This window comes from Fonsecaea nubica, assembly GCF_001646965.1.
Source record: "Fonsecaea nubica strain CBS 269.64 chromosome Unknown Scaff100, whole genome shotgun sequence".
NCBI lineage: Eukaryota > Fungi > Ascomycota > Eurotiomycetes > Chaetothyriales > Herpotrichiellaceae > Fonsecaea > Fonsecaea nubica.
The window spans coordinates 99,161-118,858 of record NW_019173773.1 but is presented as its reverse complement, the minus strand read 5'-3'; the positions used below and the strand labels follow the sequence as shown (position 1 = coordinate 118,858).

The 19,698-nt window shown below is 53.4% G+C and overlaps 5 protein-coding genes across 5 annotated transcripts; 3 read left to right on the top strand and 2 right to left on the bottom strand.

The window, feature by feature from the left end:
- Nucleotides 1-2,995: 2,995 nt before the first annotated feature.
- On the top strand, nt 2,996-4,140 carry AYO20_10010 (hypothetical protein; the record flags this gene model as incomplete). Its single annotated transcript, XM_022648275.1, has 2 exons — nt 2,996-3,253; nt 3,310-4,140. 2 exons carry the CDS (start codon nt 2,996-2,998, stop codon nt 4,138-4,140), a joined length of 1,089 nt encoding a protein of 362 aa, XP_022495794.1.
- Nucleotides 4,141-5,451: 1,311 nt separating this feature from the next.
- On the bottom strand, nt 5,452-7,677 carry AYO20_10009 (hypothetical protein; the record flags this gene model as incomplete). Its single annotated transcript, XM_022648274.1, has 1 exon — nt 5,452-7,677. The coding sequence occupies one exon, from the start codon at nt 7,675-7,677 to the stop codon at nt 5,452-5,454; it is 2,226 nt and encodes a 741-aa protein (XP_022495793.1).
- Nucleotides 7,678-8,600: 923 nt separating this feature from the next.
- Nucleotides 8,601-10,509, top strand: AYO20_10008 (hypothetical protein; the record flags this gene model as incomplete). The annotated part of the gene is made up of 2 exons (XM_022648273.1): nt 8,601-10,326; nt 10,385-10,509. The coding sequence occupies 2 exons, from the start codon at nt 8,601-8,603 to the stop codon at nt 10,507-10,509; spliced, it is 1,851 nt and encodes a 616-aa protein (XP_022495792.1).
- Nucleotides 10,510-12,896: 2,387 nt separating this feature from the next.
- On the top strand, nt 12,897-15,582 carry AYO20_10007 (hypothetical protein; the record flags this gene model as incomplete). Its single annotated transcript, XM_022648272.1, has 5 exons — nt 12,897-13,196; nt 13,253-13,354; nt 13,418-13,600; nt 13,657-13,795; nt 13,844-15,582. 5 exons carry the CDS (start codon nt 12,897-12,899, stop codon nt 15,580-15,582), a joined length of 2,463 nt encoding a protein of 820 aa, XP_022495791.1.
- A 974-nt stretch (nt 15,583-16,556) lies between these two features.
- On the bottom strand, nt 16,557-18,450 carry AYO20_10006 (hypothetical protein; the record flags this gene model as incomplete). Its single annotated transcript, XM_022648271.1, has 4 exons — nt 16,557-16,983; nt 17,145-18,072; nt 18,158-18,256; nt 18,354-18,450. 4 exons carry the CDS (start codon nt 18,448-18,450, stop codon nt 16,557-16,559), a joined length of 1,551 nt encoding a protein of 516 aa, XP_022495790.1.
- Between the last annotated feature and the right edge of the window lie 1,248 nt (nt 18,451-19,698).

Below are 19,698 nucleotides of genomic sequence, written 5' to 3'. Positions count from 1 at the left end.
TTAAATGGTACGGCGACACAGGAAATCAACACGGAGTGGTAGGGCGGCAGCGTAAAAGGTGTAGAAGGGACAGTTCCCGCCCAACGACGCCCCCGGACGCTCCCTGGACCATCATTTATAGCCCACAGGCACCCAGAACGGACAAGCTGCAAAAACCCGCTCCGACCCAGACATTCACAGGCACTTCTCCGGTTTCGGCGACCAATCTGAAATTAACAGCACACTGGGTGAGCTTCAAAAGCAGTGGTCATTTCTCCGGAGTGGCGTACTCGGGCCCGAGAGGACAGGGAGAGCCCAGAACGCTTCGAGAAGGGGGAAGTATCACTGGGACGTTCCAGTCCTTTTCAGTGTCCCTGAAGGAACAACCGAGACCGTCATCGGTGGCAGGCGGCCGGGGTCCTGCCAAAGGTCTCCTCGACTTTGACCCCGAGGCAGGCCTGGGCGATGACGAGACGCCAGAAGAACAGGCGCAGAGAGAGCAAGAGGAGCGGGCGCAGCAAGTCGTCAACCAACACCTCGCGAGCTTGCTCGAGGCCCAAGGTCTGAAGCCTCCTACCCTTCCTCGAGGTCCCTCGGATCAGGCACGATTCGACAGAGAGGCCAGACAGATGATGGCAGCGCACGGGATTCCGGATCTGCCGCCGCTCACCACAGAGGACAAACTCAACCTCGCTTACGAGCAGCAACTTGTACAGGCAGCGATTGCGTACCGTGGCCAGAGCCAGGGCGCCGGCCCCTCCTCATCCTCTCAAACTGCCCATATAACCCCCCCCAGCTGTCCACCCGACTCCCCAAGCTCCCCATCCTATTTCTCGAGCTCTCCATCCAGCTTCTAACATTGCCCAACCCATATCTCGAGTTGCCCAACCCCCACTTCAAGGTGGCCAAGGCCACCCCGCGAATTTCGGGGAAGAGGAAGAAGAAGGAGAGGGAGAGGAAGAGGAAGACCAGGGAGAATATGAATATGATGAAGAGGACGAGGGCGGGGAAGGAGGGGAAGGAGAACACCATCCATATCCCGACGATTTCGACGACATGTATGATGGCCCGGACGAAGACGGATTCTATCACGCAATCTAGGCAGTTCATAGACGGCGGCAATGCTACCCCGACGTTTGGTTCAAATGGTCAAACCTCCACTGGGTGTACGCTTTCGGAGAAATGTCGAAGCCACTGAGCCGGTTGTGTTGGATCCAAGAGAAGGACGTTTGCAAATATATCGTGATGAAGTCGTGTAATCCTTACAAAATGAGCTGGGGACAATCATCATGTGAGGAACAGTGGAAGCGAGGCGATGGCGCAATATTGAAAGCAATTAGTGCACATGTCCTGTTTGTTATCGTGAAAACCAAGAGGGCCTCAAACTCTCTGACGACTGCGGCTTGATCCAGCGAGAGGCACGGACTATCAATTGCCGTGGTGATATTTCCTGATTAGGCTAATGGTGTGGGTCATGAACCCATGAATCCCCCCTCCCTAACTAGGTAACCAGATGCCCAGGCGTTTCGCTTCGCTGGGACTCCATACCAAGTACATCTGATGTGGTGGTGGACACATGGGTAAGCCGAACAAGGAAGGTCGAACCTCCGTCCGTTCTCTCTAACCACCTTACCAAGTGACCCTGTTCCCCCACTCTATAAATAGTCCCTAGTCTATTACGGGGTGCATGTGAGGTATCTCGTCGGTATACTCACTCGGCAGTTGACCCGCGAGGCCTTGGAGAGAGAGGGACTGGTTCAGAAGCTGTGCATACCAATCCACGTCTGTGTCTCACACAATCTACTAGGTAAATGAATGAACTGTGACGATCGCGGCGAGAGAAGTATGGGTGTGGCTAGAACTGTCTGGCATTGGACTAGATGGGAGGTTAGTCATGTGGGACTTACATACTTATATACAGATATATAAATATAGAGCGCGAGGCTGCGTGCCCCTGTGACCAGATAGATAGATCCCTTGCACTGCCTTTGAAAGTATATGAATATAGACTAAGCGTCTGCCCAGTCCTTTCTGATTCCGTCCAGGGTCCAGCAATTTGTTGCTGACACGTTTGCTCCGACCTCCAGCAGAGCCAAGACCGAAGTCATGGTACAAATAGCAGCTTCAAGGCACGCCCAACCGGAGCAGAAACAAGGGGATGATCCAGTCAAGGAATCAGGCGTGTAGGGCGAACAAAACTCAGGCGATCAGGCCCGTCAGTAGGTGCAATGCCAACACAGGCTGTGGTAGAGTCTGCTCCTATCTTCTATGTTGGGGAATTCTTCCCCCGTCCTGTCATATCGCCGCGGAGGCTGCTAGTCTTCGAACTGCCGCTGCCAGTATTATGCCATCAACTGGTAATGGTTCTTCACACTTAGCTCTGTTGTAGGCATTGGCCCATAACCGAGGCGGCATCCAAACGTCACGCCTAAGGCCTCAAGAATCACGACACCACTTCACAACTTTACTGCGTTCTGGGCTGAGAGCTTCGACGCTAAAGCGTCTCATCCCAAGAGCAAGACTTGTCTGTTCTGAGCTTTTATGATGGTTCGGAAGCTTTGGTCGTTCCGCAGCGCTGTACACGATTGACCGTAGGAGAATTTAGGAGAAGGGGTGTGGCTTCTGTTCTAAAGTAGTCTAGATGATTGTTGGTGGGATTCATGTGTTCTTGGTCTTGCCGTCTTCGTTGAAAACCAGATATCTCAGGGGTTGAAGTATTTGACGCTGCTTTAAAGCCGGACGAGCGCCTTTTTAGAGCGGCGTGATCATATTGCCCAATATAGACTCCAAACCACAATCCTCCAGCCTTGGCGCTGGAAACGCCAGTCGACAATCTGCGGTCGCGCTGGTTCGAGTCTTTATGATGGTAAACGCGTTAACCGACTGTAATTCGTCCCTGTTACCACCTCCCCGACTTTGACCCGATACACAGTCTCTCGCTCATGTCCTTTTGACTGTACGCCCTCTTTTCAAACCGCTCTGAAGCTCTCGCCCCTTCGCGCCGTTGTTGGGTAACATGTCTACACTCTTCGGTTCGTCGCCCGCTGCGGCTGCCACCACCAGCACAACCGGAGATCTGTCCAAGGATATTGCTTTGGTGCAACCACCAGAGGACAGCACATCTCAGCTCGCATTCTCTCCGCAGGCCGACTTCCTGGCTGTCTCATCATGGGACAAAAAAGTGCGGATATACCAAGTGAATGAGCAAGGGCAGAGCGAGGGCAAGGCCGCTATAGATTTCGACGCCCCAGTGCTGGGTTGCGCATGGTCCGAGGTGCGTCGTACCCAGGAGTTCATGCCTTGGGAGGGACATATTGACAATACTTTTAGGATGGACAAAAAGTCGCAGGCTGCGGTGCCGACAAGACTTTCCGACTCCTTGATCTGGGATCAGGCAATATGACGCCACAGACTCTAGTCGCGCACGAACAACCCGTTCGAGCGTGTCGCTTCGCCACCATCAATAACTCATCTATCCTCATTACCGGCTCGTGGGACCGGACCGTGAAATATTGGGACCTGCGTACCCCTAACCCCGTTGCAACATTACAATGCCAGGAGCGAGTCTACACCATGGATGTGAAGAACAAACTTTTGGTCATTGGCACTGCCGACCGATACATCAATATTGTCGACCTCAACTCCCCCGAGAAGTTTTACAAATCGGTACAGTCCCCGCTGAAATTCCAGACCAGAGTGGTTAGTTGCTTCACTGATGCTACTGGCTTCGCGGTGGGCAGCATCGAGGGCAGATGTGCAATTCAATATGTGGAAGAAAAAGCTGCCGACAACAACTTCAGCTTCAAATGTCATCGTGACACACCGGCCACCACAGGCCCCAATCGCGACGTCGCCAATGTCTATGCTGTCAATGCTATTTCATTCCACCCGATCCATGGCACGTTTTCGACAGCCGGCAGTGATGGGACTTTCCACTTCTGGGATGGCAACGCAAAGCATCGACTCAAGGGCTACCCGGCAGTGGGAGCGCCGATCACGGCAACGGCGTTCAATAGACAAGGAACAGTGTTTGCATATGCCGTGTGCTACGACTGGAGTCAAGGTTACCAAAAGAATACACCTCAGACACCAAATAAGATCATGTTGCATGGCGTGCAGCCGGAAGAAGTTAAACCAAGACCAGGAGGAAAGAAGAGATAGGTTGACAAAATTGGTACCGGAATTTGACCAGCATGATCTCGAAGCCTGGAAAGCCTCGCAAAGACAGCACCTGCTTCACAGTACTTGGACAGAGCACTTTGGGAACCCAAACAGCGGATAGAACCTATCGCCAGTTCAAGGGATTCATTGGAGAAGATTGACTTGTTGCCGACTCGAAAGCGGACGCGTCGGCAGACCCTGCGTACTGGGCACATGCGAGGATGAAAAGGTAGACGCGTGTGGACACTCGCATCCTATCCCGAATAGGCGAAGATGGATTCCGAGCAGGGCAGAGCAAAACGAACCAGTGTGGTGGACGCTCAGCCTCTGGTATGTGTGGCTTCTCCTCGGACGGGCATAGGGCAGGCTCTTCGATGCTGTATTTGTACAATGTACTAGATAGATCGCTAAGCGACACGACACGAAAGGAGACGGTCCTCCAGGTGTGGATCGAGACACTACTACGAGGTACTACCACCAGTACCATGAACCAACCTATCAATCAACCAACCAACCTATATAGCATTCCTACTTGCTTCCTTGCTTATCTAGCTGCCCAGCCGGATTATAGCGTGCATGCCCTCTATGGCGACTTTACTGTACAGTCAGTATATAACGCGTAAAGCCCTGCAAGTCAAGTCAAGTCATGGTGTAGATAGTCGCGTTGGGTACTTGTGGCACATATCAATCAACCTACCTGTACCTGTTTACCTAGCTAGGTATGGTGATAGGTAGGTATGTGGGTATGTAGAAAAGGTACATATACAGCATAGTGAAGCATTTCTCATTCACACCAACACAATCAACCAATCAATCAACCAACCAACCAGACAACCAGACCAGCCCGTTGCAGTCCCATTCCCATCCCCATTCCCCATCCGTACAGTGCGTGTGTACCAGTCCGTTATCCCGCATTGCTCTGTGAGAGAAGGAAAAAAAAAAAAAATCACACCCTCGCTATGCTTGCTGTGCTGTTCATCATGCTTTGGCTCGTGCATTCCTTGTTCGGGTTTCCTCGATTTTTGGACAATTCTCTTTATTTTTTTGGTGGATTCCAGCCATGCCGTCCTTCCTTCCTTCCTGGTAAGCCCTTCCCATACACCCTGCTATAAAGCCCCCTGCAGACCCTTGCTGAAAAATCAAAGTTTCGGCCCTCGACAAGATCGAACTTGGAAGTTACTTTTCCCGTCTCGTTTGCGCAATTTGGAGCATCATTCTTTCCTCCGTGGCCTGGCAAAGACCACATATCCCGCTTTCTTTGGTATGAATCAACCCTTCCTCCGCGTCATTTTGAGAGGCTGGATGCTGCTATCAGTTCATGTCCATCCCATCATCATCATCACCTTCCGTCTCGTCCGCTTCCCCACTGGGTCGATGACTCCGTCTTCGATACCGCCCGCCGAGGACCCCACCTAAAGTGAACGCCGTTTCTGCGTCGTCCATCTCGTCGCCGTCAACCACTCTCCCCTCCGTCCCAACTACCTCGCAAAGCTCCATAAGAGATTGTCGAGACAGGCTCCTGAATCCCTCTGTACGTACGATTCGCCCAAAGTTCATCATGCAGAAACGGGCAGCGCGTTGCTTGAGCCACTCTTCCTCGGTACGTCCTGCACGTTCCCAAATCACGGCCGCGTGTTCGATATCAATCTCACGCGAAAGGCGATTTACGCACAAAAGACGGAGCTTTGGCATGTCGTAGAGGTTGGCCATGACGAGCATGCCAGCGACATCCGTGAGGTCGCGGCAGTACACAGGGTGAGGGGCAATGCTGTCGGTGTACAGATAGTACAGAAAAGCCCGTACGACCGAGTACGGTTCCGGGATGTGTAAGCGGGAAGTCTGGTATTCGATCATTTTGGATGCATAGAGACGTTTGAAGTGTGGCCAGCGGGCTTGAAGGATCATTTTGTGGACATGGATCGGCGGAGACACGGCCGAGTTTTCCGAGACGAAGACCTGACTGCTAGTCGTGTTGGTAGAGAATCGCAGTTGAGAATCAGCTTCTGAGACGTTGTCGTCCTCATCGGTGGGGGTATAATTCGCTGTTATGATAAAGTCGCTCATGCTACCGGATTCTGGAGGTTGATCGAACGTCATGGCCAGGTCAGAACCGAGACCAGACCCAACACCACCCACGGGGGTTGTATACGTCGTCTGCCGCTCGGAAGCCAGGATGCGATTTTGCTCAGACGCAAACGGGGAGTCCAGGTTTCCGAGCAACCCATACCGTTTGAGATCAACAGCTAAAACTTCGCTAAGTTGGAGCTCTTGATTGGACCCAGTAGAGTCGTCTCCAGGTGAACCCAGGAGCCAAACCTTGGTCCCGTCCTCATTGATTGTGCAGTAATGCCATTTGTAGCCTGGTTGGAATAACTCAGGACCCTCGACCAGTCTTTGCCACCTCAGCGAGTCCAGCTCGAGAGACGACAAGTTGCATTCACTATGCCGAATGGTAGATGAAGGTGTGACAAAGTCCAGCAAGGCGCCAGAGGAGCAAACATGGAAATGTGTGCCTGAAGACTGGAGGGGGACGTGCGGGCCAGAAACAAACTTCAGAGACGATATTGCCCCTGGTGCAACAGGTTTCTCCCGCCTCGTAGATCGAATATGGACGCTTCCCGAGTTGGCAGTATATGTATCGATTCGGTCAGCGCGGCTGGGATGCAGCCAGGGATCATGTCTGGCAGAGGATATGCGGCCCATAGTAGAAAACTGCCTGCCTGAACCACTCAATGCAGGACTGCCCTTGAGATCCAGCCACCAAATCTCGGAAGGGCGTTCCATGTCAGCCCCCAAGCCCCCTAGCACCCATAGTCGACCTCCCCATATCCAGGCGGAGTGATCGAATCTTTGCACAAAGCTCCAGGTTTTGGACCACGTCCAGGTCTTCAGATCCAGGTAGCAGATATCATCGAGGATGTAGTTCGCCTCTCCTGTCAGCCCTCCAATGACGAACAATTTGTCCTCATAAACGACTGCAGCGTGTCTGGCTCTGCCTTTGGGGATGGGACCCTGGACATCGGGTTGAGTCCAGTGATGGTCTTTCAGGTTGAGTATGACCACATCCGACAAATACTCCCGGTGTTCATTTTCTCCACCATAGACGAGCAGTTTGTCGCCTTGGTAGAGGGATGCTGAATGCCCCATCCGCACCCCGGGAATATCTCCGTAATTATCCACTAGCGCCCAATTTAGCGTCTTCAGATCTAGCCTGAGCACGTGATTGTAGACTTCATCAGTGAATTGATCGAAGCCGCCAAAGGCGTAGATCTGGTCATTCCCACAGTATGTGACTGATGCATTGACCAGACAAGCCGGTTTCTGTCCGGTCGTCTTGGTGATCTTTGGTTTGAGCCCGTCGTTCATGCTGGTGGGGTTCTTAGCCGGACTGGTAGGCATGAGGTAGGTGTTGGCGGTGGGAGTGTTCGCACCAGAACCAGGAGCTCGAGCAGAAGTTCCAAAAGCCCACGAAGCCGCAGAGGCAGGTAGTGAAGAGTTCTGAGGCAAAAATGGTTGTGGTGTCGAAGGTTGGGCCATCATAAGATTCACTGGAATCTCGGCGTTTACGGAGAAAGGCTTCGTTCGGGTTAGAGTGAGAGGGTTGGTCTAATGGCTTTTGCCAAGTTTATAGGAATCAAAGAAGGAGCCTGAAGAAGCCCGGAGGCTCATCCAAGTGGATGGAGCCAGTCTGAGAGATCAGAGCGTTGCTGGCTGTCGACACGTACGGTACGACAAGGACATTTAGACGGGGCGTGCAGAAAAGGGAGTGAAGATAAAAAATGATCGGCGGAAGTTTCAGGTTGCTGTAGGTGAGACGGCGGCGGAAGCGGCATCGGATTAATATTTATCCAGGGGAGTGGAGCTTGGCGCTGACGTAAAGACGCGCCGCCAGGGGCGACGGTGCCACTAGTGACATAAAGGGTATAGTGGGTGATGGGTCGCCGTTGCCGTGGCAGACATCTCCACCAACTTGGGAAGTACTTCAACTGGAACTTCTGACTGAATGAACAATTCAATTCTTCTTTCTCCTCTATTATACCATCCTCCCGCTTCCTCAATCCACATAATCCTCCTCTACATTCTTGCGCGTGCATAGCATACAGTCCATTAGATCACACTTGCATCTGCTAGATCTGGTCGACCCCCCCGACTGCATCGCCTTGCCGTGCCACAAACACCGCTCGGTTACCCAATCATCCAACAATATCAGCGACTCTGAGAGACTTACTAACCCAACTTTCTATCAACAGCTTCTTCTCAGGATCCATTCAGTTGAGCATCTTGAGATAATCACTGAATTGCTGGACCCAGGCACAGATACTTTCTCGTCAAGTTCTGATTGCTTAATCGACAACTACTACTAACCCCCGAGATCTTGGTTGATTCTCGGTTCAACAGCAGACCCTGATCGAAACATTGATTTGTCCTTTCGATCAAACACACACACACATCTCAACAACATGGCTACAGCTTCAGTGTCAACCCCTCTCAAAAGCCATCATGGCCTCTTCTCCACCAAGACCGCAGGTGGCCGAATGCCTCTAACCCCATCCCCAAGGCAGAGAACTACAAGTGTAGCCACACACATCTCATCCACTTCCTCCCCCTCTACTCCTCGCCGCAAGGAACAATCCATCCACAAGTCAGATCCCTCAACCTTCTTCTCCCGCTCCATCTCAAGATCAGTATCCAAGTTTGCCTATGCCAACTCACCCAAGTCCAACATTGCCAAAGGCAGGCAGTCTCCCAAGCAATTGGACCTAGGTGTCTCGGATTGGACCCTCACAGGCACCGGGCCCAGCACATCTGCCACACCATCAAGAGAAAAGTCAAGGAAAGAGACGGCCCTCAGGTCCAGGACAGCCAAGACCACCATCAGACTTCCCAATAACACCGCAGACCGCTTCATTCCCAACAGAGCTGCAAGTGCGGGCCTGGCAACTGCCGGGTCTGGCAAGGCAGATGAGAACACTCGACCTCGAACTGCTGGTATGGATGGATCCCTGGTCCTTGCGAACGCTGCCAGTGCCAGTGCTTTTGAGATCTCTGCACGAGGTGCAGATGCAGACATCACGACCGCCCTGGAAGGCCTTGGTCTCGAGGATGATAACACCACCTCTTCCTACACACGGACCAATCCCGATTCCAGTGCGTACGAATCATCACTAGCTTCGGCATGTGGCATTTCAAGAAGTCAGCGAATCCTTGAATTCAAACCTGCCCCTCCCGAATCATCCAAGCCCATTGACCTCCGGTCACAATACAACCGCCCATTGAAACCAGCAAATGCTCAGTCCGCCCAGTTCCGCCGCCGTATTCAATCTGCACCTGAGCGAGTGTTGGATGCTCCCGGTCTGGTCGACGACTACTACTTGAATCTGCTTGACTGGAGCTCGAGCAACCAGGTGGCGATTGGCTTGGAGCGCAATGTCTACGTCTGGTCCGCCGACAGCGGCACTGTCAGCTGCTTGCTGGAAACTTCACCTGATACCTATGTCAGCAGTGTCAAATGGTCTGGCGACGGCGCCTACGTTGGCGTGGGGCTCGCGTCCGGGGAAGTTCAGATCTGGGATGTCGAAGAAGGTACCAAGCTCCGGAGCATGTTCGGACATGAAACTCGGGTTGGTGTGATGGGATGGAACAAGCACACCTTGTCAACAGGGGCAAGAAGTGGACTCGTCTTCAACCATGACGTCCGAGTCGCCCAACACAAGGTTGCCGAGCTGGTGTCCCACACCTCTGAAGTGTGCGGCTTGGAATGGCGCAGCGACGGCGCGCAACTAGCCACGGGCGGGAACGATAACTTGGTGTCCATCTGGGACGCCCGTTCATTGGCCGCCCCCAAGTTTGCAAAGAAAAATCACCGTGCTGCGGTCAAGGCTCTCAGCTGGTGCCCCTGGCAACTCAACCTCCTGGCAACTGGTGGAGGGTCGAACGACCGACACATTCACTTCTGGAACACGACCACCGGGGCCCGGGTCAACAGTATCGACACCGGATCACAAGTGACAAGTCTCAAGTGGAGCAATCACTACCGCGAATTGGTGAGCTCCAGCGGCTTCCCAGACAACTCTCTAAGCATCTGGAGCTACCCGACTTTGGTGCGAAATGTGGAGATCCCGGCCCACGAGAGTCGAGTGCTTCACAGCTGCCTCAGTCCCGATGGACAAATGCTTGCAACGGCAGGTGAGTTTGAAAAGGATATGAACTAGTATCGAAGCGACATGGGCTAACGAGCACACAGCGGGCGATGAAAGTTTGAAGTTTTGGAAGATCTTTGAGCGGAAAGCGGGCGTCAGTGCGTCAGCGTCCAGGGAGGGCGGCGTCGGCAAAGGCGGCGCAATGGCCAAGCAGATGACCATTCGATAGCCTGGACCTTGCTTGCGACAATCATGGTTCATTGGACCAGGGCGCGGCTACAACTGGACAGAGGCAATGAGTGACGACCGGGATGTTCATCTTCTTCATCTTGCATGGTGTTTTTTGGGGGCCACAGAAAGGAAGGCATTAGGACAGAGACATGAAGGTCAAATTCAGTTGGTCACGATGCGGCTCTTCTTTGGTAGCGAGGGTGTGGTGTGTACCAATAACTTTTTAGTGTATGTATGAATGATTCTCGTTGGTTCAAAGTAATCGAATACGAGCTTCCAATACAACTAGTACATGGTGATTGAGTGCAGTTGGGAAGCTCTGCTCTTAGCTCTGTTGGAGACTCCACACGGTGTCTACGGATACCTAAGCACCTGGGGGGCTTGGCTCTTAGGGACGTTATAGGCTATATACCTGTTTACCAGGGAGGGAGGGGTCGCTCTACGGAGTACCTAGTACCTGCAAAGGTGTCTCCTCGTAGAACCCTCGTAGACTCTCCCACCCAACCTCTGTACCGAGTACTTGTTCTATCCCCCACACACCACCACCCGGGGGCTATTCCATCACTCACTTAGGCACTAACTCTAAGCATGCTAAGTCACTTACAGATGCACACTCCCCTCCGCCAACCAGTTAAAGACCCGGTTTCTGGTGCCCGGGCGCTTACTTGCAGCTGGTCAAGTGCCTTGTGTGACATGTGATTGGTATCCGTGGCTGTCTCTCTCTTCTTCCTTCTCCATCCCGCCGCACAATCACCCCTGTCCTTTCCCACTTCTTCCGCACTTTGCTATCTCACCTTGACCTCTTGTCGTCAAGCCACCGACTTCGCCGGGTGCCTGTGCCTTCATGCCTCCCGCACCTCCTTTCCCTTGTGTCGGCGCTTAACCCTCTGCCTACGATCCACTTGGCTGCAGACCGCGACCTCTCAGAACCCTCTCGGACGCTGTCGATCGAATCAGTGGCTGCGTTGTTGCCCTCCACCGGTGATCATTTTTGAAGCTTCTGCGAGCTCAATGCACCTCAGTTACATTTTTCATCACACTTCAAGCTTTCTGCCTTCTGCTTGCTAGTGCTGTCGCGTGGCAGATGGGCTCATTTGTTTGTCACTGGTTGTCCCCCAAAAGTTCTCGCCATGTCTCCGTCGGCTCCATCTGGCCTCGCCCGGCTCCCTCTAGCTCCTCCTCTGCGCTCCAACCTGCTGGTTCACAAATTCTCCGGTAACCTGGATATCCCGTCCGGACAAGGTGGATGGATGGACAAGAGCTGTCAATGTGGACCGTGTGGCTTCTTGCAGAATCTCGCATGGCACTCGAACCTGTTCCACTTCACCCATCTTCCACTCTTCCTACCACTCATAGCTCGCCCTCGACGCGCTGCTCCTCCTGAAACCGCCGGTCGTTCTGCCCGTTGACTTAGCATCACATTCATTCCCCCCCATCCCAGGGCTCAGCTCACAAGCTAGGCGCGGCGCGAGTCTTGGGGACTCGAGTATCTTTTCTCCATCTCTGACACGCAGACGCAACACACATACACCTCCACACCTGGCTTCCTCATCCGTGTTCTCTGTGCCTCCCACATTGAGGTATGCCCTAACCTCACAGAAGTATAGATCGCATCGTGGACCTAACAAATGCATTATTGATCGAATCAGAGGCTACCTGTGGCTATTCCGATATGCCCTACGCCAACACTTAACATCAGGCCTCCACCAACAACACCAGGTACCATTTTGGCCCTCTCGACTTTCCCCCCTCCATTACTTGGAACCTTCCCTTCTTCATCGACATAGTTTGGAGTCTGGATATCTTCCAATTACTGTCCAACACGTTCCAGTGCCCGTGGTATCATTGCTCGTTGATTCTGACCATGTCCTGTGCCATGTTTGCTTATCCATGACCGGGCGCATTGTGTCTCCTCCCACCACACGCCTCTATACAACCAGCTTCCTCGATCTTGAATATCCCTGTGCCAACCTGCTGTGCCGCACACGCGACCGTTTAGGCGGCCGCAACAGTAGCCGTGCGACGCTTTGCGGCATCTACCAAACATTCGGCAATTCTCGCAGCGCTTGACAGTAGTCTGCCTCGTCCTTCGTCCTTGCCCTCCATCTGCGCATTCTACTGCGCATTCTACTCCGCCTCCACTCGTCTTCTCTTTCCTGCGGGTACAGATCGACCTCGCAAGAGTGGCCGACTGTGCCGCAGGCCATTGCGGTTATCAGAGAAAGATGATGGCTGTGAGAGCTCCTCTGGGGTTTAGTCCTTCGACAAACCCGTTGTTCTCCCCATTTTCGCCCTTCCCAGACCATCCTGATTCGCCTCGACCTCGGGCTGCCGCGAACTCTGGTCTCCCTATGTAGGATTGTCCAGCTTGCCGGTGTGGACGAAATGGATCTGACTTTAGCCAGGTCTCCTGCTGCCTCTGCTGTCGAAAGGAGCGGTATCGCAACGGACGGTCAGCTGAAGCCTCCGTCTGCCACCAACTATATTACTTCGCCCCAGGATCCTGTGGCACCGTCGCCCGTTGCCTCGGACGTGACCAACTTTGAGGACGTGGATGAATTGGAAGAGGAGGGCACAGAACAAGGCTCGGTGACCGCAGGTCCTGTAGCCTCGAATGAGATCCAGAGACCACCAGTCACATCTCCATTGAGAGAGAACCTGCAACATATTGCGACTCCACTGCGGGTATGCCGAGTAAACAGTGAACCTAGATATAGCCCATGAGTTGATGATAGATCTAGGTCGAAACAGGTCCTTCCCTGGACCAACAGTTCCGCGCGAGACTGGAAGAAGAAAAGGAGCCTCAATCTGTGATCCATATACCGACGGGATTTGGCAAATTTGTATGTCTGACATCTGGGGCGAGGTGCTTGCAGATGCTGCCGACCTTTACTGACATGTCTCAGCCGAACCAAGAGATCCCTCAGTCGTATGCTGAAAAGGAGCAGGACGAACCCCAAGGAAGCATTGCTGAAGAGCCACAATCACAAGAGCTCAAGGATCTTGAAAGATCGAGGGCGGATTCGACTGATTCAAAAGCTTCAGAATCTACCATCACACAACCGCCGGCTACTCGATCAGGAGCCAAGGTGAGCAGCAAGCGCGCGCTCTGCTATGTCTAGAGTGTTGACCCCGAATCCTTCAGACTCATGAGGCTCCGATGCCTCCCACGCCGCTGCAAACCTCTCTTCCTTCGCTCCCTCTCCATGACTGGTCGCGCACTCCGAGAGCCCAGACAAGACAGGACCTCAGTTCCCTCAGCCGTCCTGGCTCCAGTCTTGCCAGTGAGGCCCATCATTCCTGGCGCGTCTGTTGTTACTGACGCTGTACAGGCATTCTCGAGGGCGATGACACTGACCACCCCAGCACCGATGAGACCGGAGACGAGAGTCAGCTCGGCCAGCGGTTCTTACGGGATGCTGAAGCGGAAATCAATGCCCTCCGCAATGCCTTGTCTGAGTGCTGGACCCTGTGCAATACCTTGGCCAGCTTGAGCCACATTCATCGCGAGAGAATATTCAATTTCTCCGGTCGTGGTGATATGCAAGAGCAAGCGTGGAAATCCTGCTGGAAGCTGTGCCAGAACCTGTACGACACCCGAGACAGCAATCTCTCGCAAACCTTTTCTCACAACTCCTCTCGACCGACCCTCGACCTCTGTCGCGATTTTTGCCAAGCGCTGTTTGAGGTCCGCGTGCGTGATAACGAAACGGCCGACTCTGTCCTCCGTGTCAGCTTTGAATTGAACAATCATTTATTCAATACTCATGATCGCAGTCTGCCCGAAGCGTTCCGGGAAAGGACGTTGGATTTCTACATCACTCTGTGCCACCGGCTGATGAAGCAGAAGTCCAAGATGGCGGACGAGACGGATTCGTTGCTGCGAGCTTGTTGGTCTTTGGCAGAAATGCTGTTTAGTCTACGACAAAATCGAAGAGAAGGGAAACGGCCCGATGAAGAGCTCCTCGGTTCAGCTATCCAGGCATGCTGGGAGCTGTGCGACCTGTTCCGAGAAGGTTGGACGCAAATTCGTCCGGAGCGAGGAACTCCACGGCCGAGCCAGACGACCTTTACCCAGGCTTTCAATCAAGCCAAACGCTCTGGTTTTGCTCCTTTGGATGAAAATGGCAACCCCCGGGCACTGCCCGAGACACCGACCACGATTTTCGAGGACACGATTACCACCATCTCGCCGGATGAAGCTCCTGTGCCGAATATTCTTGTGCTCGGGGCAGAAGAAGCATCCAGAATGTCTTCGGCCTCGTCGACTTCTTCCACCCCGGCGCCTAATCAAAGCAGACAACTATCACCTAACCCACCCATTCACCGTAATGCACATTCCGCAAACCCAGGAACGACTTCCGCAACTAATCACAGATGGTCAACGACCTCGTCCGTTCTTTCGCTTCCCGCATCAGCCGCCTCGGAAGGGGGACCTAATCCTATGTCTGCCACCACCGTGTCGACTGTTCGTACGCCCGCTGAGGATCCTACTCTCATCCTTCTGAAGACATTGTTTGTGAAAGCAGCTCTGTCCACTGGCCGAGGCTACACCCGGGCATCGGCGGACCCGAATCTGAACTCTCTGCCGAATTTTGCTCGGAACTTGCCCGACACTGCATTCGGGACTCTGGCGTGGCAAGTGTCACTGCTGGATAATTATCGCAAGACCATTGCAAATGATAGCACATTTCGCAACCTAGGCGTCGCTGGGACCATTGCTGAACAGGGACGGATTAATGCGGTCGAACTCGCGCGAGCCGTTCGTGGGATGACAAGCTGCGTCTATGGGTATGGATGGCTCCGAGACCTGTATCGCTTCGTGTTCGGATATTACATTGAGGAGGCGCTGAAAGGGAGCAACTCCCAAGCCGGCGGGGCCCGCAGGGCAGGTCGACAGGGTGGTCCCGCGGCCAGTCTTGCTGCTGCTGTCATGACCAATAATCCCTCGACATCTGGGGTTGGGCCTGGAGCAACGTCTACGACAGGGAACTTGGGAGGAGCAAAGGCCGGGGGAAACGGGAACGGTAATAATGGACTTGCTCACGGGAGAAGGCCAGTGAGCCAATGAATGACCCAGAACGAAACCAAACGAACGAGAGACACTTAGTTTTGCTTGTGTGTCTGTATATCCTGCGATACCCTTATTGTCCGAGGCGAAACCAAACTTGTCGAACAATGTGGGCTGGCTGGCTACCTCGTGTCTTGTCTCATGATGCAGTCAGTGACATCTCCATATATCCATATCTTTGGGACTGCGACTGCGACTATTCGACCTGGGTTTTTTATGTCCAGTCATGACGAGCATCGGCGTTCAGGGTTCTATCTACCTCCCTACCTACCCACCCACATACCACGAGGTACACTATCCCTCGATCGAATGACATGACGGTGGCACGGTCTCTAGGAGGAACATACATGTCTCTATATCGCCGAGAAGCCCCCAAAAAAATAATAAGGCATGCCGAAGTCAAACGACTGATATTGTCTCTACAAGGGGGGAAAAAAACTCCCCCGATATAGAAAAGTCATAATCTAAAGAGACTTGCTTAACTTTTATTTTTTAATTTATCATACCGGAACTTTATTCATTGAATGCCAGGTATTATTGATATTGATATTAATATAGCGTGGGACTCGCCAGGGCTGCTGGCTGTATGTTTAGTTCTGGTTTCGAAGTTGGCGGCTCTCGTAAATATAGAAAGGACATGTAAGTTGAGTGAGTGACCAAGTGACCAAGTGAGTAAGTTGGTTGAGGTTGGCTTTGCAGGAGATCTTCGCCAATATACGTACCTAGTATCGATGAACTTCGGAAGTCCATTCCTTTTCTCTCTACTATATCTTGCTTGGGAGGTCGTGCGTCAACCAGCCGGCCAGTTTGGTAATCTTGACACCTGTTTTTCCAACGTTTGGTATATGGACATATATACATGGTGGTACTTTTCCTGATTTTCAGTTCCTCTTCTGGATCTAATCCATGTCTCATTTATTTCGTTCCTCCCCTGTCTCTCTATATCCGTTCAGCTCCTATTGCCACTACTGGACTCACTCCTTCTGCTCAATCTCCTCTGCGCTCCCCTGTCCCACTGCTCCGCCCCCTCCCACCGTCATCTTTTCGCCGACATGGCTCTCCCGGGCGTGCTGGTGCGGCGCGACGGTCCTGCCGCCGGGACTCGAGAGGACGCCGCCGGTGACGCCGCCGCGGTCGAAGAGGAGCGGGATGTCCTCGAGCTCGAGGCCCTTGGTCTCCGGGTAGAAGCAGTAGACCATGGGGATGAAGGCGGCGTTGAGCACGGCGAAGACGACAAAGGTGCGCCACCCGATGTTCTGCAGCGCGATCGGCGTGATCTTGACGACCGCGAACACGAACATCCAGTTCCACGCGCTCGAGATGGCCTGCACGCGCGCCCGGTACCGCGTCGTGTTGATCTCGGACGGGTAGAACCACGGTACGGGGAGCCAGCCGATCCCGCTGGTTGGGGGTTTGTTAGTATCTTCGAATACAACGACAAAGGACAGGTACAGAGGTAAATGGCGAAGGCGGGAGAGGTCTGGTTGCGTAGTGCTTTGGCCTCGTTGCTTTTGGCCAGATATGACGCCTGGGCTCTTCTGGGGAAAAGGGGGGAAACTTACTAGAAGAGCTGGAACAAGAAGATAAAAGCTGTTGCCCCGTACGCGGTCGCCTTGGTGCCGATGCTGAGCAGAATCGACACCATGACAAAGCAGAAACACAGCCCTGCAGACGAAATCATGAGCAACATCCTCCGACCGAAGCGGTCCATGACCGCCAGCGGCAAAGCCGAGCCCACGAGGTACGTCACCTCGGTGCACCCGCCCAGGATGAGCGACAGGTTCCGTGTCAGTTTCATCTCGTTCTGGTAGATGACAGGAGCATAGTAATTCAGCATGTTTGAACCGCTCCACTGTTGCCCAGCCTGGATCGAGATGGTGAGAAGGAGTCGGCGCAGGTTCTGCTTCTTGTCGATGGAGAATAGTTCGCGCAGTTTGAAGGGACCACCCTTGTGCTCTTCTTCGACGACGCTGCGGATGTCGAGTACCATCTGGGTGACCTGCTCGTCGTCTTCGTGTTTGCCCAGCAGCGCCGCAATCGTGGAACGTGCTTCCTCATAGCGATCATGTTGGACGAGCCAACGAGGCGTCTCTGGAAGTCCGATGACCTGGAGGACGAGGAAGACGGCAAACACCGCCTGGAAAGCCAAGGGGAAGCGCCACTGGATGCTCGAGCTGGTGAAGCTCAAGCCATAGTCGAGCCAATACGCAATGACGACGCCGAGGATCGTGACGGTCCCCTGCAACGTGTTGAGCAGGCCGCGGTGAGAAGCGGGAGAGCACTCGGACAGGAACACGGGCGCAGTCGAACTGTTCATGCCGTTGCCCACTCCGGTCACGATTCGGCCCACGATAAGCTGTGCGATGGTCGTGGACGACGCGAGGACGGCAGTACCGACAATCATGATAGAACCCCCCATGATCAGGAGGGTGCGTCGCCCCAACCGCTCACCGATGAAATAGGTGATCAGAGAGCCTACCACGCAGCCAACTAGAACAGGAACAACGAGAAACTCCTAATCAGCCTGCGTGTCCGCGTATCATCGTACTGCTGAAGGGATCGAGGTGAAACTTACTGTCATAGAGAGCCGTAATGTTTCCTTGCATGTCGGCGTCTGGATGGTTGAAGTCGACTCCGAACTTGTTGTTCGCACCGATGATTCCGCCCATAACACCTAGTTGGGGGCGAAATGGTCAGAGGTCCAGCGAAGTTCACCGAGCGGGACGTCGATATGTGAGGGAGAGGAGTTCCACACATGTGCACATACATACCTTGATCATAGCCCAGCAGCAGGAATGCCTGACACGAAGCAGCCGTCACGGCAAAGACCAAAGTCTTGCCTGTAAAGCTGTGCCTCCATAAACGCATGCTGTATATCTAGTTGACGACAAGAGCGGCTGTACTCTGGTCTGGCTCTCGTGTCGGCGCAGGATCGCAGGCCCGGGTTGTATCTGCTCGGCTCCCCCAGCAGAATGCTGCTGCTGCTGCTGCTGCTGGAGTCATGTAGATATAACCCATCAGAGCAATCAATCCATAAATGCTTTGTTCCGGCCCCCGAGATAATCACACCGGAGTTCTTGCTGGAGACCTCCACAATGGGGTCCGTATGCTGGTCCCTGGGGAAAGGAGTTCGGGGTATTTTGGATCGTATCAGAAGGATTCCCTTTTTCTGGTAAAAGGGCCTTGAAAGTAAGCCACAGCGCCCATCGTCCGGCGGGTGTCGAATTGCGTAAGGCTCCCTTCGCATTCGTCGAGGCCTAACCCACAGCCGGGCCCCTGGGAATTCTCGCTGGAAAGTTCGAGCGAACTGGAGTCAGATGTGGCCCACATGAAGCCGTTGTCGTGTTACGGGGGGTCATGTTGAAGGATTGGGATCGACGAAGAGGATTCTCAAGGGGGAAGTTGGGGACAGGCTCAGAGCCCTATGATGCGTCCTCTCGGTGCCATCTGGTGATCATTTTCCTCTTGCTGACGTTCCTCGACAGCGCCGACGAAGGGCGAGATATCCAACTCGGTCCATCTCAAGCCGACCGCCTTGTCCCTTGTGTATGTGTTTGGTGTGTACGAGGTACCTTGTAGATTCCCGCTCATTCGAATCGATTATCTCGCTCGTGGGTGAAGGGCCTTTGGTGCGCACCCAGGACGCATCAGGCAGCCGGGCTGCTCAACCCCGCGTCTGCTGGGAGATAAGGATCTGGGAATTGTGGGAGGCTGGTCTTCATCAGGACTCATCGACGATCGTTATTCTTGTCAAGACTGGCGGCCAGAAATCCGTGGAACTCGACTGTATGAACAGTGTACGGCCCAGCTTCACTAAAGGCATCACTCCGTGCTCAAAAAAAGGGGAATGAGTGTTAAAAAGAGCAGCCGACCTCAACTGCATTCCCTACTACGCCTAGAGAAATTTCTCTCATTAAGTTGCAAAGATCTCATAAAAGGGGATATGATGGTGATGATAATGATGCTGAGGAAGATGGCCCACAACTTTGCAGATGCCAACCTTGACTCTCCTTTTTTTGGGTGAAGTGCTTCTCTCGTGTGCTCCAAGCAAACCATCGACCTCATCGAAATCGAAGGCTCACTCTTTGCTTCCCAACCCAGTCTATTGCTTCAACT